This window comes from Pyrgilauda ruficollis, unplaced genomic scaffold (assembly GCF_017590135.1).
Source record: "Pyrgilauda ruficollis isolate IOZ18807 unplaced genomic scaffold, ASM1759013v1 scaffold37, whole genome shotgun sequence".
NCBI classification, from domain to species: Eukaryota; Metazoa; Chordata; class Aves; order Passeriformes; family Passeridae; genus Pyrgilauda; species Pyrgilauda ruficollis.
In genome coordinates, this window is record NW_024525156.1 from 16,510,121 (window position 1) to 16,535,371 (window position 25,251).

The 25,251-nt window shown below is 40.2% G+C and overlaps 1 protein-coding gene across 2 annotated transcripts; it reads right to left on the reverse strand.

Moving 5' to 3' along the window:
• Positions 1-47: 47 nt before the first annotated feature.
• VPS4B (vacuolar protein sorting 4 homolog B) lies at positions 48-23,263 on the reverse strand. 2 transcript variants are annotated; one of them, XM_041475892.1, is made up of 11 exons: positions 23,093-23,263; positions 20,240-20,351; positions 18,704-18,854; positions 17,375-17,442; positions 15,629-15,748; positions 15,250-15,406; positions 13,889-14,037; positions 13,632-13,713; positions 11,432-11,651; positions 8,640-8,777; positions 48-677 (listed from the first exon to the last, which is right to left on the reverse strand). In XM_041475892.1, the coding sequence occupies exons 1-11, from the start codon at positions 23,117-23,119 to the stop codon at positions 483-485; spliced, it is 1,419 nt and encodes a 472-aa protein (XP_041331826.1). In that variant the 5' UTR covers positions 23,120-23,263; the 3' UTR covers positions 48-482. The 2 variants fall into 2 exon arrangements, with proteins under 2 accessions (XP_041331826.1, XP_041331827.1); XM_041475893.1 differs by lacking the exon at positions 48-677 and adding an exon at positions 4,540-6,858.
• Between the last annotated feature and the right edge of the window lie 1,988 nt (positions 23,264-25,251).

The window sequence follows — 25,251 nt, forward strand, 5'->3', positions numbered from 1 at the left end:
ACCTTTTGTAGGTGATCTTAGGTAGTTGCCATGCTTGCAAACCACAGCATTGCTGCCCAGGTCTTATTTGTGCCTCTCACTGACAACTCTTGTTTCTGGAGCTGCTTGCCCTACCCCACGTTGCTGCGTGGGACAGCATCGTGGGCTCCCATTGCTCTTTGCTTTATAGCTGCACTCTTAAAAATACTGGAAGAACTGAAATTACCTCCTCCAGGTTCATGCCAGGTTCTCTGTCAAAGCCATTCAGACAACTTTGTTTGCTCAATCTTTTAACATGAATTAAGTCTGTTTCCAGTTCCAGGTAACACACAGGATATTGACAGCACTGGCAAGAGGATGATGTTTATTTCTTGAATGAAATTACACAACCTCTGCCCTTACCATCAGTCCCTGCTAATTTAACTTGGCACACACTGCAGAGAAGCTGCTGCTACGCAAGAGAAATTTAGAAGATGTCTTGTACATAGCTCTCTTTTCCCCCTCTAACCCCAAAAACAGGTACAAAACAGGTTGCTGAACACAAGCAATTCAACCATTCCTTCCCCTTGCACTGCTACCAAGTACATTAGAGTTGCTTGTGGTCCTCCAAGTGTGTCTCCGTCCTGTAACAACAGCACAGCACATTGCCTTCCTCCTGTCAGCCCGGGAAAGGACAGCGTGTACAGATGGGCCTGCTGCTTTGAAGGGAAAAACAGAAATCAGAGACACTCTGTCAGCTTCTGCTTTGTTGGATATAAACTTGCTTTGCTATAAACACTGGAGAAATATCGGAACATAAAGAGCTTTGAAATAGGATTTAAAAAGAAATCAGTGCTTTATCTTCTTTTTGAGAAAGGAAAAAAAAATGGTGTGAAGGACAGAGGGTAAGTAAGACAAAAAAAAAGAAAGAAACCAAAATTAAAAAAAAAAAAAAACAACAAAACGCCCAGAAAATTGGTCAAAAGCAACAGGAGAGGCAGGCAAAAATTGCCAATTAACATTCACATCAAAGGAAAATTCCCATCAAAACATTTTTCTTCTTGTAAGAAGCATCATGCATTTCCAGTATGTACTGCAGTGAAGCGAGCACATTTTACACAAAAAAAGGCCCAAGAGAATAAGCCAAATAGCCTCAAAGCTTGTGGAAACCATTTTACACAGCTGACAACTAGGACAAAACCCCATAGGAGCCCTGAGTGTCAGCATCGCTGCCCTTGTTCACCAGTCAACTTCCAGCCTGCGCCAGCTCCAGGGGATCTGAAGCACAAACCCTACACGTACTTCTGTGGATTCATTTATCCCATGTAGAGCCTCAGGCTGCTCAGGATGAACAACACTATGTTCCACTGCCCCATAGAAACCCCACAAATGCTCCAGCACATTTGTTCCCAGCTGGACTGAGCCCACCTAAAGCTGCAATGTGCAGGAACCTCGCAGCACTCCAGGTGCTGGATGGAGGTAACTTTTTAGCACCTCCCTGGCGTGCCCTGGGTGGGTGGGTGGTCACACAGGACCCCGCGTGTCTGTGAGGTGTTTGTCACCGGCGCTCCTATGTACGGGTGTGCACGTGTGCCCCACGAGTGAGTCTGGCAGTGTCTTTTACAGGGGCACCCCTTCTGTCTTGAAGCTGGTGAAGGGGCAGAGAAGACGAAGGGTGGACAGAAAGGTTTAGGCTCTGTCAGCAGGTCCTGTGGCTCCTGTGGAAACTTGGGCTATGCTGCAGCTAAACCAGCTTTGCTGTCAGGCAGGCACAGTGCCCTGCTTGCTCCCACACTGGAAGGGGACACGTGCATCGTGGGCATGAGCTTTTTGGGCAGGTAAGAAAAACAACAACAAAAAAGAAAACATTTTAAAATTATAGTGACAGGGCAAGGCAGGACACAAACATACCAGTCTACAGCAAAACAAGAGCAGGTATAAAGATTAAAACAGTAATAATTTCTTTGCTGTTCAGTTGTCTATGGAGCAACTAATAGCTGTGATTAATTAATTAATTAAAACATCATTAAAACTTTAAATGAGCTCATGCTCAGTCAGGCAAGAGCATGAGCATTTCAACTAGCAACTTAAATGGGACATTTGAAAACAGTAATCAGCTAATTTTTCCAGATCTTCCTAAAATCTTGCATAAAGCAGAAGTCTTGATAGGTCAGAGCCTCCCTGCTAGAGCCCATGCTCTAGCCTTCAAGGAGAAGAGGAAGAAGAAATGATAATTTGCATTGATATGGTTTTAATATTTTCCTAACTTTCTACTGGGCAAACAATTCACCTGGCTCTGCCAGAGCCTAAGTCACAGCTGCAACTAACAGTCCCCATTTGCCGCTGTATTTCCTGAATGAGATGGTGATATTTATAGCCACTTTCCCAGCCCCTTGCCTAGCTGACTCGCTACTGCTGAGACATGGAGCAGAAGGCAACTACTCCAGCTGAGATTTTTGTAACAAATTACCTGTGGATGGTCATCAGGCCAACAACAGAGTGAGTCAGAGGAAATTACTGTTTATAGTTGACAGAATGCATGTGACACTGAGCATGTTTGAAAGCAAAGTCCCTGCCTTGAATAGCTTGGATTTAAATGAGTTGAGGCAGCAGAGGAGGAGCGAGGGCAAGCAAAAGCAAGTCCTGCCAATTCATGTTACAGTGCCTGATAATAGGTCACCAAGCAGGAAAGAAAACTCTAGCTGCATTATCAACATCAGGCCTGTGTCATGTGTCAGTGACTTATTTCCTGGAGATGTCTCAAAACACAACCAAAGCCTATTTAGAAGGGAACCTAGCTCCTGCTATGATGTAGATAGGACATTCTACTGTGTTTCCATGACTACTGGTTGAGAAGTTCAGCTGAATGAGTCCAAAAATGTCAAGTATTTCTGCAAAAGACTGGCAGATTGTACATGTGGCAGGTACCATGCACAGACGGCATGGATGGATGGAAATCCAGTGTCTTGGGAACTTGGGATATGACAAAGGGAAGAAGTATCCTTGAGTATTTATTCATCAAGTTGGAGCCTCTCAGGTAGGAAGGCTGCAAAGGCGAGTAAACAGAAAATGTCACAAACCATCGACCTAATAGAAAAGCTCCCATCAGAAGGGTGTGTGTGCATGTAGAAGTAGGGAGGGAGAGGAAGAATTCTAATTAGGTCACAGGGACCAAAAGATAAAAACAGGACAATCTTATCTAATACCTGGGCTGTCACTACACAAATGCCAGGACAGAGGATGAACGACCAATTAAAAGAGTTTTTACGTAGCTAATTATGACGACAGAGGATTTGTGGAATAAAATCCCTAGATTAGTATGTTAATAAAAACCTAAAGAAAATTTGAAGGGGTAAGCACTGAAGCTACACCACAAGAGCTACAACAAAAGCTGACTGCTCAAGAATAAAAGAAACAATGTTTTGATAAGAATTAATTATCTGCTGGAATAGCAGCACAGTATGAAACAAACAGTCCACTGAGTTCTTGCAATAGTTTACGTAAGTTACAGGAATGGCTTTAAGTCAACCATGATTACTAGGGTGAATCTGGTTAAGACCAAAAACATGTATGGAAGCCAATCTTGAAACAAGCTTGTCATTCTGGAGGAACGAAAGAGTAAACAGCAAAATGAAGATGTTCCTGCATATTTCAACATATTCAACATATTAAATAGCTTCCTGTTAAGATAATCCTCTGAAGAACAACAAAAAATGTGGAATGTTCTTATTAATGCTAAATAAACACCAAAAGTAGATCAAAACACCTGACCAGAGAATATTCAGCAGCCTCTTTGCTTCAGTTGACAAAAAGAGCAAATTCTGACAGGCAGGAACATGAAAAAAGCCAATTCCAGAGTATCTCCCTCAGCTACACTTGTTCTGCTCCACTAGTTAAAACAAAAGCATATGAGTATATTCAAAGACCAGCAGACTTGAAAAACCAAACCAAATGAAAAACTTAAGAGATTTATGGAAGCATGAAAAGATTTGTATGCTTTTGTTATGCTAGACAAGAACAAAAAGGCAACACATAAATCAAACTACTCTGGAACTTGATGTCAGTCAGGGAATCCAGGAAAAAATATAAGTTGATTTACTGAGCTATTTTAACCCTGTAAGTATGTACATCAAGAGACAGACCACAAATGGTAGGAAATCCAAAAGTCAATGTCACTGTGAAGAAACCATCTGTGAAGGACATAAGCACATATAGAAGTGATTTAACTGAAAAATTATTTTACACACAGGAAGGGAAATGACATTTTTTCATACTGCAGTCAGAGTAAGCAGTAACACCAGAAGGTATGAAAACAATTTGTAAGCTAACCAGCCAAAGATCAGACCTCTTAAAAATGTACAACTAATTTGTCCAGTATTTACAGAGCTTTTCATTATTCAAAGCATATACAACCTTTCACAAATTCTTTGATTTAGAGTATTTTAAATTAACACTGAAAACTAAAAAGTGATTTTGCATGCTCCCTCGTTAGGCTGTCATCTGCTACGGATAACTTGGCTAGGACGCTCAGTGATATATATATTAATTTATCATAATTTTACAAAGAAGCAAACCAAAAAGTTGCCCTTGTAGCTGCAATTCTAAGCAGCAAAGTTTATTTGGAATATTTCTAAAAACAACTTTCAACATCAAATAGTAAAGGTTCTGTTACAGATGTCATCTGAGCAAGCAGCAAGATGTAAATTTAAAACATACAGTATATTTTTCTTTTGCATTAAAGATACAAGATTATACAGTTAAGCATATGGAAGCCCGTAAGACAAATCAGCTTACCACAAAAAGGAAAAAATAAACCAAAAAACAAAATGTTCCTGAGAATTTTAAGATTGCAGGATTGCAGTAAGGACTCTCATTTTTCAAAATGTCAAGAGATAGATACTTCAGACAGTGGCTTCAAACCTCTGAAGGACAGCCACGCTAGTATGTGGCTCACTTCTGAAGTGCTCACAAGAGAAAACTACAAACGAGATCTTGTTGCAATAAGGATTAAGTTTACTAACCATAGTTAGTTATACCTATGCTGGAATTCCTGCCCTCACCACTCCCTCTCCTGCCATCCCCACAAAAGCTGTCAGAAAGATTTGCAACCCACTGATTCACATTTACACATTCTAATGTAAGACAAAGGTAAAGCTGTGTAACTGAAGGATTTTGGAAAAAATGCTTCATCATGTTAGTAAAAAAAAGCCCAGCACCTTGCAGATCAAAGAATATTTAACTATTTTGTTTGGCTGTTAAACACAGAAACAAAAGTCTAAGAAGACAATAAAGAGTAAAAACTTGAACATAACATTGAAGAAATACTCAAATAACATAACTGATGTTGTACTACAACATTTTACTTCATTAAAGTACAGAAAATGTCACCCATCCTATGATTTATAAAGTACACAAAATATGTACATAGAAGAAACCAAGCCCCATCAAAAGATGATCATATTTGTGCATATGTACATAGAACATATACACCTAAAATGTGCAAATTTCTTTTAATGCAAGTTAAACAAAACATTTGCAGGATAGAGTTGTACAATGATAATGGAAGAGTATTCTAGATATTCTATGGTGTTTCATATCTACAGCCAGTGCAAACTTACAAGGCACAAACTCAATGCTGATGCTGTAGTGTTTTAAGTTACATTCAGGCACATCTCCATTTGCAGTTCTGCAGAAAAAGAGCAATGGAAGTGCTACTTCTATACTAAACTGCCAGCCTTCTCTCCCAGTTTTAGCACTAAATTGATGTAACCTATATGCTACAGTTACCAGTGGGGTTCTGGGTTAAATCATCACTGGAAAGGCTGTGGCTAAAACATCTGTTCTAATCTCCTTGCATGTGAAGTATGCTATTTCCCAAAACACTTCCCAGACATTCTCCAAAGACTACATATACCTTGCCAGCCTCAACACATGGGATCTTAGAGGACATTACTAATGCTTTTTTCTAATTTCAGTCAAAGCTTCACCAGGAAGAGAATCCAGATTTTAAAAACCAAAACAACAAATAAAACAAATCCAAACAACCCCCCAAGAAGAGCCAGCAAAACACCTTCTGAGTTACTTGCATTTAACAAACTTGTGTTAAGTTGCATAGTGACAGTGTGTACCAGCTAGTAAAGAGTTAAAAACAAAAGCTTGCTGTTTAAGGCAAAATTTTAACACAGCATAGCAGAAAAAAAAGCCAAATAACAGGTCCATCAATATTTAATCAAAGTACTGGCCTATGTAGTCTTATCCTCACAGTGTCTTCTTTCTTACTTTAACAGCAAACCCACACTTGCAGCATGCTTGATTAGAAAATTTTGTTACATTTTCCTAAATGAAATGAGAGCAATTCATACATATGCTGATTGACTGATATTGAAAACACCTGACAAATATGTTCTCTCCCATCCCTTAAGAAGGTTTTTGACCTTACTGGGAGGTAAAGTTAAAACCTAAAACTCACTGGTATCCAGGTCTAATATACTACCTAATATGGAACTAGTAATTTAAAGCTTTCTAGTATTTATTAGACATTACCACATCACTTTGCTGTCTCACCCTAAAATTGCATTTTTGTATTATTTTTTCAATAGAAGACATTTAATAGACATCTGAGGAAAACAATACAATACAAAAGCTTACAGGTCTTTGCAAAGGTATCTTCTATTCCTTCTGCAAAGTAAGAAAGGGGTGATTTTATTGGCATTTATTTGAAGTGCCATCAATAAAGACACAGGAATACTTTAAAAAGAAAAAAAAAAAAGGTTCTAACACTTCACACATCTCTTTGGTTTAGCCTTCCTGACCAAAGTCTTCTGTAAACTTCTTTAACTTCTCCAAGTCCTGTTCATTAACTGTTGGTTTTGTGCTAGCAAGCGACCTGAGCATATCGGCCTGTCAGAAAAAAACCAAACATGTTTTCAGAAACAAGTATAGTACCAGTGCTAGCAATTTTGCTACCAGGACAAATATGCATTAAAAAAATCATTAAAAAGTTCCTATTAACACAAAACTTCAAGTAAGCCTGAACACTTTTGCACAGAGGCAGCCTTTTAATCCTCTGAATGCAGACAACAGTCAATGAGTTTTCCAGTAACGAAATCACAACCTCAGGTTTAGGTTTAAGCCACTCATCCATTCAAGTTTTATTAATCTATTTTTTTAAAAGTACTGAACGTTTTTTTTGGTCAGTTGCTATTTTCAATCCATGATTAATTACAGCAGATTAAGTGGAAAATAATCAGATGTTCCCATGTACTCTTCACAGTCCAGCAATGTAGAACAACAGTTTGTGATTAATCTCTAGCAGTTTTACTGCTCCTGACTGGTAATTTCTGTCTCTTCAACTCAGTAAATTTCCTAGATAAATAGTTAGATGCTAGGAGATGGGAGTTTAGAAAAAAATTCATAGGTCTATGAAGTTGAAAGCAGCAGTTAAAACACACTATGAATAAAAAGGGTAAAGAAAACGAATCAATTCCCAGCCAAGGGCAGCTGAAGAAAGTAGATGTCCAACACCTCATATTGCCATAAAATTACGGGTAAAATCCAAAAATTAGTATAATGGTTTTCCACACATGACATTTGTCTCATCAGACCATAGGCACCCTTCCTCAAAAAGAATTAAAGCCTTATGTTTTAAGGCAAGAAGTGATTTTGGGCACTGAAACATCTGCCTGTAGTGCATCAGAGCCCAGGTACCATTAGGAGCACACAAGGAACTGCTGTCTTTAATTCCAGGAAGGACTGATTAAAAATCCAATTAGACCATGCAGAGAGAAGTTTTAGAGCAGGCCTGCACCTGCATAAATCCTCTTCTGCTTCCTCAGTATGCAAATACACACAGGAAATTCTTTTCTGAAATACAGTGATGGTTCTATTTTCAAAGCATTGCCTGTGATCTCCATGATCACATTGATTTCTTTCATTCCTTACAGGGCCCTTTGCACACAGGAAACTACAGCAACACAGATTTGTTTAAGTGCTTCCCACAAACTTTGTATTTAAATATAAAACTTTCTTCTGCTGCTCTTGGGGAAAAATACAGAATGAGTGTCCAGCAATTATTTTTTTCTTAAACAGTGATCTAAAATTGAAAACTGTCTTAGATATTTTATTCCCTAGGCCAAACCAAGTATTTTCACATGCACAAAGAAAACAGCAGAAAGAGTGGTATCACCTATAATAAATTTAAACCTAAACTACCATTATATCCAAAATCTTCTTACATTTTGGTTTTATACTTGTATCTATTTCATGGTCAATATCTACCTATAGAACATCATTTCCTAATTTACAGTGAATGTAATTTTCCACTTCTCAGTATTAATGCCACAGTGATGAGAAGAAAGTGTATCATGGTGCAGGAACCCTAAAGGTTTTGAATGAATAAAAGCCAAGTGAAAGAACAGTGCAAGAGAAACTGTCTATGGATGAAAAGATGGCAGCTGCATGCCAGCAGACAAGAATAAAAAATGCTTATCAGGGATAGATAGCTGTCTTTTTCATAGCATGCCATACTGTAGTGATTTACGTTGAGAATTCGAATGTTATCTGGTATGCCCAGGGTTTCTGAAAACAAACATTTCATCCAATTGTCCTGAAAAAGACTCTTTATCTTAAAGTGTTTTCAGAGTTCTCCAAAGTAAGAGAGAAATGCTACAAGGAATACCTACCATGGAAACTCTAGGCTCCAGTAATTTATCACCTGGGACCTCCATCCATGTCATTTCTATGGCTTCAGGATCACCTGGAGAGCAAGGGGTCAATAAATCTACCATCATATTTGGATTAGACACTGATGGTCCTTTTACCTAAAAATAAGAAAACACTCAGTTTATGGGAGTTATTATTTCGAAAACAGAAACCAGAAGCTGAACAGCACCCCAAGCAAAAACCATCCCTTGATTTTATGCAGATGCCCTACCTATTGGGAGCACACGTCCTGTGAAAGAGAAATTGTACAAGTGTACTGCCATTGTTCACTTTGAAAACATGCAGCTGTAGCCAGATACTTAAATTCACATCAGGTCAAATCCCAGAAGCCACATCCTCTTGAGACTGAGGATTTCTGTGGAAAACTGACATGCCAGGAAATCTGCTTGGTGAAGACCACCCTTCCTGGTCCCTGGTCACTTTAGGAGGTCATTCATCGCTAGTTAACAGCTCTCTAAAAGCTTCCCAGTGCTTTTCCCTCTGACATCCCGCCTTCCCAAGCTTCCAGCACTTTTCCCGGCACCACCTGAGCAGCGCTCCGTAGAAAACAGCGCCACCTAGCGGGAGAACAAAACAGCTTCCCCCTCCGCACGCAGACAGACGGACAGACCCCAAAAAAGCTGCCCCGTGCATTTGTTCCCTTTGCGCAGTACACTGTCCGGTACCAAGGATTTTGCCTTCCCTCGCTGTTACCTGCAGCTCCGCACACCCACGGAACTCGGAGCATACACAGAGGTTAGAGGACAACACGCTAACTGACCATGGACAGAACTGGATTGGCTGCTCCAAGCTGTATTTATTTAGAGCAAGATGCTGGGGAGCAGATTGTAATATTCAAAATGCACTCTGGCAAACCTGCATTATCACATACGGCAAGGAAAGGTTTACAGTTCATTACTGACAACTGAGGAAAGCTCTGCTGAACTGAGGCAAGTCGTCTGTTATAACACAAATAATAACGCTAAGATTTTGCTTACACAAATGCAAAAGCACATCCAATCGAAGCATTAACAATACAAGTGGAATCAACCTGGCTCATGTCAGAGTGTTCAGAGTAGTTCAGTTGTGGGGTTTTTCCTTTCTTTTTAAAATTTTCTTAAGCAGAAATAGTTCAGATGCAAGAAGTGCTTTTGAAGTTGTTCCACAAACTGTGATAACTGAGGTTATTTCATTGCTCCATGGCAAGCTGAAACATGCCTCAGATTGTTCCAAATTTGAACTAAACACTAAAAGCTAACAGCCCTTTAGCCAGAAATGCCATTGTCACATAAAGTTAACAACAGATAAATACTTCAGACATCACTGCTTAAGGGAAGGAAGCATCTAGAAAATCCTTGATATATCAAAGTCACTGTTTATTTATCTACAAATACAGCTTACATCACATCGTTACTGTGAGTTGTCCCCAGAAGTTAAATTTCCTGCCCTCTCATATTCTGGACCATACTGGATTTAAGTGTGTCTTTCTCTTTGAATCTTAAGCTGAATGAGTTCATTGGAAGAAACGACATTGAAAAAAAGGAGCCTATCTTCAAAGCAAGTGAAGCTGTTCAGTTCAGGGCCCTTAACCCTTTTATGTCAGGTTGAGTTGCTGGTAAAGAAACTCTAATTGTAACTGAGATGACAAAGAACTGCTGCCAACACAACATGCATGGTACTCCACACCTAAGGAGTTTTTCCTACTACACTTGCTCTTTTAAGAAACAACAAATTAAGGCTTCCTTCTACAGCAATTAGCACCTCTGCAGAATATCCTGACCCACCTTCACCCAAAACCCATGAATTTTTGCAAAAATCAAACTTTGCACTAAAAATATTAACAAAAAGTACCTTTAGTCTGGGTCTACTTTAAAATATGCTACACAGCAAAATAAAATTTTATTCAACTGATACACATTGTATATATTTTAACCTCTGTTTATACCACTGATACTATCACTCCTTTTTTTTCCATTTAAGAGTTTAATAGTTTTCAAGGAACAATAAATTTGACTGAACAAGGCCCATCTGTGCAAATTCTCCAGGGGAAAGACATTCCCAGATGTAATGGATTTAGACTGGTGGTAAAGAATGCCAATTGGTTCTTGTACAGACAAAGTTTCTGAGCTTCAAATATTGTGAAGAAACGTTACTTAAGTCGATACATAGCACGTAGAAGTAACTGGAAGATAAGCCAAACAATATAGTTTGAATAGGCTCTTTGGTGTGTACCTATGTAAAAGTAAACTGGTTTTTACATTTCAGCAGCGTAAATGAAACACAGACCTCGCTCAGTTGTGTTGCATCTTTACTACTGTAATTGATTCAATGTTTCTACCAGAACTCTACAAGAACCTTAATTTTTCAGTTTGAAAAATATGCCAAGTAAACAGAATGTGCTTAAGTACAATCCATCTGTTCTCAAGTGGATGAGGGATACTTTTTTTTCCCAGCATGTTAAAAACCACTTAACTTGAAATAAAAAAAGCACTTCTGTAACACTGCCATTTAAACGGCAAACTGAATGCTTTTAACACCCTCTAGAGACATTAAAGAGTCAGAGCACGAATATTCAGAAATTAGCTCCAGCAGACTTATGGCAGGACTAGGGGGGGTAGAGGGAAAGGAAGAACAGCTCTCCCCAGCCAATATAAGGGACATTCATAAGCATGCAGTATTACCCAAAACCAAATTCAGTTTATTTGTAAGGAATTTTCAAATTAAGACTGTTCTCATAGGCGCAATAACTTGAAAAATTTTGATTCCTACTTACTTTTTTAAAGTGAGTTGCTGATTGCACTTTTCTAACAGGCTGCATCAGTGCATCACGGACAATGATGCTTATATCTGCACCAGAATAGCCATCAGTTCTCTTCCCAAGCTCTCGATAATCTGAGTCTTTTAGGTCATTTGGAGTTGACCCAAGGTGAAGTTTGAACATTGCAGCCCTGGCGTGGTCTTCAGGTAAAGGAATATAAATACGCTTCTCAAACCTGGTTTAAAAAAGACAAAAACAAAGCTCCCAAGATGCCAACTCATGCAGGTGCACAGTGGAAAGAGTTCATGCAAATGAGCTTGCTTCTAGAAATATTAGAAAGCAGTTTCAGTACAACAAACCTTTAAAAAAACATCTGATGCAAATATTCAGCAACCTTTTCACATAAATAATACTTTAGTTAGTACAAGCTAATATCCAGAATGTAACAACTGCTTCCTTTCCATTACAAAATCCTTCTCTCCAGACTGACATTTTTCCAGCACAGTTTGAGTCTTAAAAGAAAAAAAACTGAGAGGAAGAAGTCTTTAAGTGTTAAAGTGTATTTGAACAGATTTCACACTCAAAGAAAAAACTGCTTGATAACAAGTTTATGCAACAACTTTCTACAGTCTCCAACTAAATTAAGAAAACACCATACATGGAAGTAAATCTGAAGTCATTCTCAATATTGGTAACAGCAGTTCCTCCTTTGAAGCAGCATCTGGTCGCAGAGTGGAGATACCTCTTACCAACAAAGTAAGAGCAACTCCAAATTCTGCTAAACACAATAAACCTGATATACGTGACAAAGTGCCTCAAATCCATGAAAAATTAATTTTATTACAGCCTTTGTTGTACAAATTCCTTTAAGTCTTGTGGGCAAGAGCTAGGGAATTTCTCTTTCATGTTGCTGAGAATGAGAAAACAGTTCGGGTCGAGAGAGACCTTGAAGATCGTCTAATTGCAATCCCTGCCACAGGCAGGGAGACCTTCCCCTAGACCAGCTTACTCAAAACCCCATCCAGCCTGGCTTTGAACACTTCCAATGATCCACAGCTTCTCTGGGCAACCTGTGCCAGTGTCTCACCAACCTCATCATAAAAAATTTCTTCCTTATGCCCAATCAAAACCCATCCTCTTTCAGTTTGAACAATTGCCCCTTGTCCTGGCATTACAAGCCTGGGAAAAAAACCACGGAACATCTCTCCACCCTTCCAGTAAGTTCCCTTTATATACTGAAAAGCCACAATAAGGTCTCTCTGGATCCTTCTCTTCTCCAAGCTGAACAGCCCCACTCTCATAACCTGCCTTCAGAAGAAAGGTGTCCTGATCATTTTCATGGCCCCCTTCTGAACACATTCGATCAGGTCTATGTGTGTCTTTTACTGTGGATCCCAGCCAAAGCTGGAATTGCAAGAATGACTTGAAATTCTCAGCAACACCTTTTAAATCTGGCTTATGCAACTCTAGAGTCATGCAGATGAGAAATGACATCTGGAGGTGACCTGGTCCAACCCCAAATCAAACTGAAGTATGGTCAGCTTGAATTCAGTATATAAATAAAAGTCAGTGTCAGTCACAAAAAAAAAAAAAAATCAATGATTCTTTAGTCAACAAAAATGGCCACTATCCAAGCTGTGTCCTCATCACAACATAATCCTGTTTGTCACATAACTGTATCTGTCCTCTGCTTGCTCTGCAGCTCAGAGAAAGATCCAAATAATCAGGTACAGGCAGTCCTGTATCTGCAAAAGTCCTTTATCTGCAAAACCGCAGTTAAAAAATTACAAGTTAAGCCCGACCAGTAGAAAAACATGGCATTTCTCCATAAGGTTACACTTCCATTAAAAAACTCAAGCTACTCACCAGTTTGTTAACAGCTGAAAAGGAAAGCTCTACCCTCTCTTGCCCTTCTGAGGTGTGTATTTTCTAGCTTGTCCCCTAAGTCCCCAGAAAACCAAAAAGCAAGCAGAAAACTCATTTCTTCAAGCATAATCATCTAACCAAGAAATCAGATAAACTACAGGACTGAATAACCTACTTCTCTCTAAAGAGGCAAGTGGCTATCAGTTTAGCTAAGTCTACCTCATGGAACTGAGTTACAGAACATCAAGCACTTCTGCAAACATGAGCTGGATGAACACCTTAAGCACTCTCTGGCTGAAGGCTCACACCAGTTGTGAATTGCACACCATGAAAAGAAGTGCCATCATACCTTCTCCTGATAGCAGAATCCAAAACCCAGGGTATGTTTGTTGCTCCTAAGACCAAGATTCCTTCATTGTCAACACCAACCCCTGTATTAGGGTAGAAATAATTTCACAGTTTAGATGGTAAACATAGATTGTTTTAAAAAGCCATCAAAATTTAATGGGATGGAACCGCAGATATTTTTAGTATTCTAATGCAAGTTACACTTAAAAATATATGCCTTAATTTCTCTGTCTGATTTTGAAAACCAAATAAACTTACCTTGCATCTGGACTAGAAATTCTGTTTTTATCCGTCTAGCAGCCTCGCTTTCATTTTCACTTCTTGACCCACAGAGGGAATCTATCTCATCAATGAAGATGATAGAAGGTTTGTTTTCTCTGGCAAGCTGGAACAAGTTTTTCACTAATCTTAAAGAAGGAAACAGCTTAAGCTATATTAATAATTACAACAGCAGAAACACATAACTTCAGATTGTGATACATCATTTCCTTTAAAGAAAGCAAGGGGGAAAAAGCATTGACATAAAGCTACTCAAAGAAACAACATTCTTCCAATCCATGACTCAGAATTACACTGAACGAAAGAACCCAGCATAATGAAAAAAAAATTAGTGTTCCAGGGATGATTTCTCAAAATAAAGCCTCTTTTCAGTTTACACTTCTACATGACAGCCTATATAAATGGACTATACAAAACCATCAATTTAGAAAGTTTTTTTCTTTTGAATCTTTCTCTAAACATTTCTAACTCAAATTAATTCTAGAGATTTTGTAAGAAATAACATGTATCTTTACTTTAAGTACAACTTTACTTACTAAATAATTTTTGTATGACAAGGAATATTGGTTTCAAATCAAATAAACAAGACAACCTAAAACAAACCCCATATACTCCTAGACATCTCTCATGAACACACTTTACTAGTTTAAAAAAGAAAAATAAATAGGAACACACTGGGAAATTCTTCATATTACAGCACTAAATCTCAGGCAATAGTCTCAAATGAAGTCAAGCATAAAATCTAATGCCAAGCTAGTCTCCAGTCCTGTATTCATTTTGCAACAGAAGAAAAGCAGCTTAAGGTTTCCAGCTTTCAGGGGAAAAAAAACCTCACTTCAAACACTTTATCTATTAGCCTTTCTTTCTCATTCTATCAGCTTTAAATAGTGTTGCTCAGTTGTCCCACACTTCAAACTATTAAATCATGGTTATGACAAGTACGCTTATCATGATATGAAAATCCTTTCCCTGTAAACCCAGAGCTTTTTATTAATTCAGGAAATCTCTTTTGGAAGACTAGATAGACAAATTCCTGGACTTCTAGACTGCAGCCATGTCACTCATGGTCTTCTGGCTTCCTGGTCTTCTTCATACATCATGCAGTAACAAATGTATGAGCTCTGTGGTGCTCCCAAAAAATCTTTCTGAGCACTGAAAAGTTTCTCAAAATGCAGCATATAATGGTATCTTTACATGGCACTGCAGCATGAAGCATAGAAACACCTATAGTTGGTTTTTAAAAAGACAAGACCATTCTCTTAAATTCTTTATGGCAAATTATCTCTATAATAATTTCCTCTCGACAATGTTTTCCCAGACCTCTGGCAACTCCAACTTACTTTTCACTTTCACCTAACCATTTTGAGACAAGGTCAGATGAAGATACTGAGAAGAAGGTAGAGTTGTTTGCTTCTGTTGCCACAGCTTTTGCTAAATAAGACTTTCCTGTTCCTGGTGGTCCAAATAGAAGAATCCCTCTCCAGGGTGTTCTCTTGCCTGCAAGAGACAAACCAGCAATTTTCAAAATACTATTTTCTGAGTATCCTCCTGTAGGGTGCTCAGAAGTTTTCCACATCTACCCATGAAACTTCTGTCAGATCTATCAAAATCTCTTTGTTAAGAGATCTCTTGAGTCTGTGATACATTGGCACAACACACTTCACAGGTCCCAGTGCCAGTCTTGATTGGACAATAGTAAATAAATGCTGTAATCCTGACCTGTAAACAGGTGTGGAAATTTAATGGGAAGGATGACTGCTTCTTTAAGTGCCTCTTTGGCACCTTCGAGGCCAGCAACATCACTCCATTTGACATTTGGTCGCTCCATAACAATTGCTCCTGTAAGAAAAGATTGTCTAAGGTAGTGATGTATGTATCTTTTCACAATTACAATAAATTCCATTTGGTGAAAAAAGAAATATACACCCATGTCTGTACTGAATAAAAACAAGGTATTTCTAAGATGATAGGAACACTGAATTCCATTAGTCAAATGGGTGTTATTTTTACAGATATCGGTCACATTTTTTCATCAAAATAAACCATGGATAACTAGAACATTTGTGAATTATGGGAAGTCCTGGCACCACCTCATAACTAAACCACCACTGCACTTCCCAAAAAATTTGAAATTTCCTTTTAAACAATGTAGCTGCACTAGCTCAGGAATTTTTAATATTCTCCAGCAGATGAAGTAACTTGTTGTTATCTCCAGACATGCAGCAAACAAATGGATCATCTAATGGAAAAGAGGTTTGAGAGCTAGGGCTAGAAGCATCATAAAGGTTATGTGGATCCTGCTTAGCTGCAGAAGTATTTTCTTAGTCAAGGCACATTCAAAGTTTTGCACCAAGTCTCATCCTCCTCAGTCAATGAGTTCAGCCAACTGAGCTTGTAATTCAGCCTTCTCTTCAGATTGGTTAGTCTGGCATGCTAAAAATTTTGTCTCAACTACTTCTAGATGGGAAAACCTGGAACTCAGGTAATAATAGGTTATTAGACTATAATATTAGATCTTGTAATCCTAGCCACTACTTCTGCTATCTGAGGTCAGATTCATGTGGGAAGAAATGAAGTTTGAATAGTGAGAGACAGGATAGGAATTCAAGGCTCATCAATTTTCTGGCACTTTTAAAAAATCAGGAAACTGTTTCTTATAACTGTGCATAGGATCAAGTAACGTGCAGAGAAGTAGAAAAAGCACAGCACAGTTTCCAATGGTGATACAACAGCTCCTGAAATTACACAGGCACAAGATCTGGTAAATGCATTTGATCTTTGTTACAGTCAAAAATAGGAGAACAATGAGGTTTCTTCAGATCCATAAGCACCTTCTGGTAGGGAAGTTCTGAACAGTTCTTCATTATTAAAGGGAAAAATATCAAAAAGCCTCCTTTTTACTGCACACCAAACTGCTGGTAGCTGCTATACATTGCTTCACTGACTGTGTTCTGTATTTGAGTGCAAAAACCCAAACTATGCTACTGAACTGGGACAGCATCATCACTGCAGATAAGAAAGTGCTGCCTGTTATTATAAATGGGCAAGAATCCATATTTCTTACTCCTGAACATGAATACCAGTCTTTTTGTGAAAACAGTCCTGCTTACACGATGTATTTGTATCATCATTTCCTTAGCCTCTAGGTAACATGCTAGTGCACTTCAGAGTAAAAAAAACCCCAGTAAATCAGTTTAGCCAATAGCTACCTGGGATTGTGCAACTTCTGTTGGAAAATGCTAGCTTGATAGGTGATACAATTTTAACACGAAGCACAGGGTGCAGGAGATGCATTTCAATATAGTGACTATGTAAGTTCATGGCACACAAGTCCTTTTACTTCCATAAAGACTATGCATTTGCACCTGAAGATTACATACCAGCTGAGCCACTTACAGATCCATAAAATTTAGATCGCAAAAATATAAGTAATCCCTATTTAAAGAAAAGGATGCTTCAAATTACCTTGAAGTTGATTCTGTAGCTTCTTTTTTTCAGGGTCCTCTGATTCCCCTTCCCCATCACTGTCATTCCTGATTAGGAAACAAAATGTTGAAATACAATAAGAGAGACTTCTGTCTTAGCATAAAAATCAGAACGCAAAGAGCAGAAAACCCATCAGGCTGCGGAATTAAATAAACATTGAGATGCTTCCAGACCTCTAAAGGTTTACATGACTGTAGGAAAGCAGAAGTACATTTTTCTATGATTTCTTTCCAATTCACCCTCCTTTGCCATTTCAACTTCCTCTTATAGGTCTGAGCCCTCTTAACACACTTCTATGTGCTTTGAGACAGCTTTTAGGAAACACAGCCCTTATATCCAGCAACACAGAGGTGCTGGAATGGTTTGTTTGTAGACATTGGCACTTCCCCTCTATCTGGGCTTACAACAGGACTTGGTCAATTCCATCTAGTACTATGAAATTCTCATCAGAGCAAAGGAAAGTGGAAGTTAAAGGAAAAGAGACTAAAGAGGGAACAACTGGAGTGGAGGTCATGAAAATACACCTAGCCTTCGTGGTATTACCATTTCCTTCTATTATAAATAAGCAGAAGACGGTACAGCTCAAAAAATAAGGCTGATGAGCAGACATTGAAAAAGACTGAAAATCAGGTGAAGTTTTAAGAGACAACTGAGCAACTTCAGCTGTTTAGGACTCCTAGAAAGGGCAGTCCCACCAGAAGGCACAATCCTGAATCCTTCCTCTTTCCTATCCCCATAAAGGAAGTAGCAAATGCAAAAGAGGCTGGGCTTGTTTTGGTGGCTCAGCTTGTTCAACTCTCTCATATGCAAAGTGAGAAACAAATCCAACAGAAGGAAAGCAGAGGAAGGAACAGGCAGCAGCAACACATTGGAAGGATTCAGTCCACCTTACAGAACTTTACCCTACATAGGGCTTTTCATCTCTTATCACGTGTGAGACAGATCAAACTGAGTAACCCCAGTAATCACCAGTCTGAAATTACTTTGTAGTTACTAAGTATTTAAATGCAGAAAGCCTTTGAAGGCCATCAGGCTCCTTGCCATTAAATCCAATAATCATTGGATTCAGCTGTTAGTCTGAAGCAGCTTTCATTCTTCAGTTAATTTCCTATGCAAATGTTCACATTTCAGTAAACAAGCACAGAAATGCTTGTGATTGTAATTCAAGTTATTTTTATTAGCCCACTGTAGCATTAGTAATCATCTGAAGCATTTCAGAAACACAAGTGAAATTGATCTTTGAATAGTTGAAGTTTAGAATAAGATGAGTTCAGGAAGTATTTTGCTTTACCTTCTCCAAAAACATACCCTTTTCCTTCAGCAGGACCAGATTCTTTAACTGGTTTTGGTGCAGTTTTTTCTCTCTTTTTCAGATATTCTTTCAGCTTTTCTGCTCGGTCCAAGTATTCTGTACATTTTGCTCTAATGCTTTGTTTTGCTTTATCACCCTGTGCTTCATCTAAATGTTTGAAGAGAAACAATTCTTTGTTAACAGCAAAACACATGTGCATCACTCAAAAAACAAGACTAAAGATCTGTCTCCTTTATCTCTTATCAATATACCTCTCTCAGGGCTCACAACATAACCAAACATCTCAACTACTTATTTTTCCACTATACCTTGGAAAGAACTGACCAGAAGGATGTCAACATGTAACAGAAATCAAATATTCACCTGAACATTACCTTGGCTTAAAATTTGACTCTACAGGATTAAGGACAACAGCACTGGAAGCTTTTCTGTCAGCCTTTCAAGCTGCTAGACATTGCCTCAATAACTGCTTTTCTAAAATAGCTAATCAAGAAGCTGCTTGTGCTAGGCAATTTTTATTTAGAATCATACTTGATTCTTCCACAGCCTGCTAATTTTAAAAGATAAAGAAACATTACATAAAACAACTGAAAGAACTCTGTGTTTCAACAGCCATGCTGTTCTCATAATCACTATTACAGTATTTCAAACCAACAATCAGAATTTCATATGTCAGATTTTTGAGCTAAGTTTCCAAAAGTACATCAATATAGTTAAAAGCATAGAAAGTGATATTCTGAGAAAGTCTGTAAGATTTAAATGGACAAGAAGTGATAAACACACAGATTTTCCTAATAACGGACTATAAAGAAAACTATTTTGTTTTCAAATTATGAAGATCTGTAAGTATACTTTTGTCAGGCAAGCAACCCTAGCCCACTTACATTAGGGCTGTACCCACATTAAGAAAGCCCACTTCTTGCATACAAACACCAAATGTGGCACAAAAGGTACACAGAAGTGTGAAAAGGCATAATGAGAATATGGAAACTGAAGAAAAATTGTTACATACAAGTCCATCTCATACATTTTCTCGGCCAAGATAAACAGCAAGACTATGACATTAAGGAGCAAAAAATGTCAGCAGAGAGGCTTTAGAAGGGCAAGCAGCATGAATTAAAGGAGCAAAAAGCGCTCTGCAGAAACAGCAAAGACTTCATGTGTAACATGGTTTTCAGCACAACAGAAATACAGGGATCCCTGTACTTATTGTCATATTTCCTCGTGCAGTGGCCAGCTTGAAACACTGCTACAAAAGTCCAGAGGAGAGACAGCAAACACCTGCCTCCTGTCTTAAAAAAACCTAAAACAAAACACAAGTAAAAAATAATCTAATTTCTTACAAGAATGGAGCAAGCACACAACACAGTAAAGGTAAAAGCTGCAAAATACATGACCTCAGTCAAACTACAATTAGCAACTATCAACTGTTGATGAGAGCAAAAATTTAAATACTGATGTCAACATAAGAGATTTCTCTTGTGCAATCTGACAACTAAACTCTACTTAATCATCCAACACATCACACTTACATTTAACAACATGGAGAAAATACTGCACGGCATGTTGGTACAAGCGGAAGGCTTCCTCATAGTTTCCTGCTTTATCTTCTTGTGCTGCCTTGCTAGCAAGGTCTATTGCTTTCTGTAACACAAACAAATAATTAATTGCTGCACAAGAGCATTTTCCATGATCAGAGACCATTTAAGCTGTTACTGTTCTCTGATGGCCAGTTTTTCTGCTCCTCAACATTTACCCCCTCAAAGCTGGAGGCAATTGATTGTCATAGGTGGTGTTTTGTACAAGACACAACATTTCCACCCTTTCGTGAACAGCAGAATTTACAAACTGCTGAAATTTACTAGCGCACAAAAAAGTACAAGTGAGAAGAACAAGTTTCTGTGTACTAAGCTGGAACTACTACTGCTACTACTATGCAGGCTGTCTTACCAATCTCTTGCACTTTCTCATGGAAAGATTTGGAAATCCGTTATAAGGCTTGGGGGTTTTTTATCACAGACACAGAAACTTTGAACTATGACACAGATATGCTGCTTAAGGCGTGGTTTAGGGGTGCACCTGACAGTGCTGGGTTAATGGCTGGACTCAATCTTTTCCAGCCTAAACAATTCTATGATTCTATGACTGATGACATCACTAAACCCTGTAAACAGCAAAGTCAATGCAGGAAGTACTTGATTACAATCACTGAAACTAGCACTACCACTCTTCAAACATTATGCTTGGAGACATCTTCAAAGATGAGTTGCGTAGCTTCTCTAGGAGGATTTAGATTCTTGATATTCTAGTGAGAAATTTTAATTATCACTCCAGTGGGAGAGGAGAAAAAAAACCCCCAAAACAGACAGAGAACATACCCAAATCTCAAGCATCAAAGAGTTCTATGAGAAGCTATGAATGCATTTTTACTTTATTTGTTCAGCTAGTTTCAAATAAATCTGACTGAGATCTAAGCCACTATACTGCACACACTGCCCTGTGGATTTATTGTATCACCACTATTCCGTTGCTTGCTTGTAAGTGCTTATTACTTTTTATTACACTTTCCTTCCTGGAATGTCCATACCACTTCCAGACAATTAAAACTGTCATTTTGACCATCAGTTCATGTAAGTTGAAAATAAGTAGTCAGCCAGAGTTAACCAACACCAACTAAGTATTCCATAGTTCCTCATCTATTTTTTCCCATGTGGTTCCCTTTCCTAAGCATTGCTAGTATGGCTCAGGATGGTTATGTAATGTCAGGGAGCAAGGTTAAGAGTTTGAACTGCAGCAAGGAGCTTCCATTAGATATTCCAGTAGAGATACTCTTGCCGCTACCTACAGCCTGCTCTGTTTCAGGCAGAACAAAGCTAGTAAACAATAGCCATGAAAGAAACACCAAAATACTGCATTCTATCGCTTTGTGTTGCTGTCTTGGAAGCAAAGATCATCTTAACAGACTTACTTGAAATCAAAAGTATTTAAAGACAATGAACCAATTAAACAGACTTTGGCTCTGTTGTGGCAAGTGCTGGAGCACTGTAAGCATTTGTTTTTTCGGAACAGATCCAGTCTTTCCTTTATGGAGAGGCTGGGAGCTCAAGAGCACTTTCCCAGGTATGAATTGACAGCTGCCTCTTTGCTGCCCGTCTCATGCTGGCTCCCTTACTCACCTCTGTGCACCATTCAAATACAGCAACAGAGCAAAAATTAACCCCCCAAAAGTTATTTTCATATTAAAGTTCTTAAATCCTGTCAGTGACTTAAATTACCACAGGGCAGCCCAGTAACTGTATTATTGCCCAATATCCAGGGCAACCGCCTGGATCCAGTACAACAAAGACAGTGATACACGTGACATTAATTCCAAAGAATAAATGGCAAAGATCACCTGCTAAAACAGAACTGTGAGAAAACAGGGCATGCCACAGACCTGCTCCTCTGAAATAGGCAAAAGTCTGCATCACGTATTGCCTGGTTTTGCTATACACTCTCTTTGTAAACAGCCAAAGACTATTACCTGGCTATTAGATTCTCAGCTCTAATAATTCCTTACATCAGCTGCATCTTAGCCTGTTACTGTGAAGAACACCACTGCTATCAAACAGAAAACATTATTAGAAAGTTGTATGAACTTGGGCATAGATGACCAGCTCTAACCCCCTGAGGCACAAACACTATGTTTTACCAGGCCATGGGTTTACAGTTTCATGAACATCACCCAAGGAAAGAATGTCAGCTTAAAGAGGTGTCATTCTTCTTATCATAAACCCTGTAACATCTCCTCTAGCTTTGCCAATGCAAACATCACACTGCCAGTGTAAACAAGGCATACAAAAATGATCACGGTTCAAACAGCCGAAGAGCAAAAAGGGCTGTTTGGAACGCGCTTATTTCACTTCGGGGTCTTTCTTGCCGGCCAGCCGCAGCCCCGATTACAGCCGCGGAGCCGAGGGTTAACGCAAGCGGAACAGCCGAGCAGGCAGGAGCTGCCTACAGCCACCAGCAGCCTTACAACACGAGCCGAACCACGCGTCCAGAGCAGAAGCACCACCAGCGCTTCCCGGGCGGGCGCTGGGCCCCGCTGCCCGCGTCCCGCAGGGCCGTGCCCCCGGGACCCCTTCCCGGGACCCCTCCGCAGGGTCCCACGCCCGGGGCTTTGAGGGCCGACCCCGCGGGTTCTGCCACCGAGCGCCCCCCACGCCCCCTCGGCTGCGCTGCCCCCGGCCCGCTGAGCAGGGGGCGTTCGCGCTCCCCGTGCCCCGGCTCCGCCCGCGCCCCGGCCCGGGACACCCCCGGCCCCGCTCCTTCCTGGCGCCGCCTCCCGCCCGCCGCCGCTTGCCGGGTCCGCCCCGCGCCGGGCAGGGCCGGCGTCGCCGTACCTGCAGGTTGCCGGAGTTGCCCGCCATGGCGGAGCGGCGAGGGGAGGGAGCGGGAGAAGAGTGGCGCGGGGAGCGGGCCCGGCTGCCGGTGGCGCAGCGCCCCTGTCCCGCCGCCCGCGGAACCCAAAGCGCGGCCTCCGCCGCCGCTTCCGCACCGAGAGCCGAGCGCCGCTTCCGCCTCCGCTTCCGGGCACGCCCCGAGCGCCCGGCCCGCCCCGCGCTCCCCCCTGGGTGTTTGGGCTTGGAAGGGGGCTCTGGGGAGCGTCCAGGCCAATCCCCCTGGCAAGGCAGAGTCACCTGGAGCAGGTGACACAGGAACGCACCTAGGTGGGGTTTGGAATCTCTCCACAGGAGAGTCCACGGCCTTCCTGGGCAGCTGGTCCCAGTGCTCTGCCACTCAGCGTGAAGAAGTTCTTCCTCGTGTTGAGCTGGGGCTACTTGTGCTTTAGGTTATGGCCGCTGCTCCCCTCCTGCCGCTGGGCACCACCAAAAACACCGTCCTCTTGGCTCTGCCTTGGGGAATATTTATATGCATTAAATAAGATCCCCTCTCAGTCCTCTTTTCTCCGCATTAAACAGGCCCAATCCTGTTTAATCAATCATGACGGAGCCGTGGGCGAGTGTCACTCACCCGTGGGTCAGTGACGAACATCAGGTGACGCGCGACGCTTACGGCCTGGGGAGGAGGAAGTGACTCAACACAGGAGCAATTACAAACCAGTTCTGGAAAGCCAGCTCGCTGTGTGGATGTATGGATGTCTGCTAAATAAGTGCCATATCTTCCCTTCTGGTACATTAATTCATTTAGGGCAAAAAAAGTATCTGGCAAACTCAGCTGTAATAAAACCTATTCTTCCAAGTACCTCCAACTTACCACAGTGCAGCTTTGACTTAATAATTCTAGTGTAACTTTTTTGATTTTATTTTGTAATAAAAGCCCTCTGAACCTTTTTGGTATGGTCAGTAGGCCGTTTACTCTGGGCACAAAGGAAAAAGGCACATCCACAGTTCCCCCTGTACCCGGAAGGTGTGGTGAATCTCTCCATCTCTCCGTCTGGTTGGCAGTTTATTTTGGTAAGTGTCCTCACGAGTTGGGGATGCTTTGGTTGATTTTTAGACATGGTCAGTGACAGCTGTTCTCCTTGCATCAACTGCAAATGTGTAAAGATGTGACACAGGAAAGACTAAGTCATGCAATCAGGCTTTGGGAAATGAGATGGTAAAGAGAGTTTGCCCCTAAAGACAACTGAAATTGGCCAAAGTGAAAGGGGAAGTGATTTCTAAAGGAGCTGTGTGGTCATCAGGATTCAAGCATCGCATCAGTGTTGGGAGGGGCTCAAGAAAAGTGGGTTAAATAGAAGTGATTTCTAAAGGAGCCTTACAGCTGTGTGGTCATCAGGATTCAAGCATCGCATCAGTGTTGGGAGGGGCTCAAGAAAAGTGGGTTAAATATCATGTATTTCTTTATTCCATCTTCAAAGGATGAGGCAAAACCATCCCTTTCACTCTTTCATGGTTGATTATGCCATTATGAAGCCTTTGGGCTACTTTTAACCTCCTTTTTATTTAAAACAGGCCTTCCTTGGGGTATCATTTCCTTTTTGGCTTTACCTTCTCATTCTGGTTAGTGTAACAGAGTATTCTCAGATATGTTCCTGTTGGTAGTAATTCTGTGTCATCTGTACCTATGATTTTTAATTCTTTAATGTTATATTTAGGTTTTAGACTGAGGTCTAAAACAGTATGTACCTCGCAAGAGTGTAAGTATGCCTCTCCAGTCACACTGAACTGGCTTCCAGAAGAAACTCCAGAAAAAATGACTGGTTTCTGCAAATGTGATTAAAGAAAGTAAATCAGAAAAGGCACCTCTGTCATTTACAGATAACAGGCTAAATCTTGCACTCCTTATTTAATTCTTACTCATATGATATGCCTGCTATAATTTGACTTTGCAGCTAGTTTTGCCTGAGGAAAGACTAGATGAATGCTGAGTAATGACATCAAGATTATTTCTTGAGAAGCTAATGAAGTGTCACGTTAAGGGCATTACTTCAATTTGAGGGACAAGTACAGTCGCATTATCCAATGCTTCCCAGTGCTGGAGTTCCTGTGTTACCATATTCTAAGAATGATTGTGTACAACCAAGTGTAATGAAAAT

What these genes read in the sequence shown, in the direction of transcription:
- VPS4B (XM_041475892.1), bottom strand. Translation starts at nt 23,119, where the DNA reads ATGGCGGGCAACTCCGGCAACCTGCAG. An exon ending in TGGTTAGGTGAAAGTGAAAA is followed by an intron (nt 14,038 to 15,249) that starts GTAAGTTGGAGT and finishes TCCTTCTTTAAG; the next exon opens with ATTAGTGAAAAACTTGTTCC. An exon ending in TGGAGCCTAGAGTTTCCATG is followed by an intron (nt 678 to 8,639) that starts GTAGGTATTCCT and finishes TTCCCTTCAAAG; the next exon opens with CAGCAGGCCCATCTGTACAC.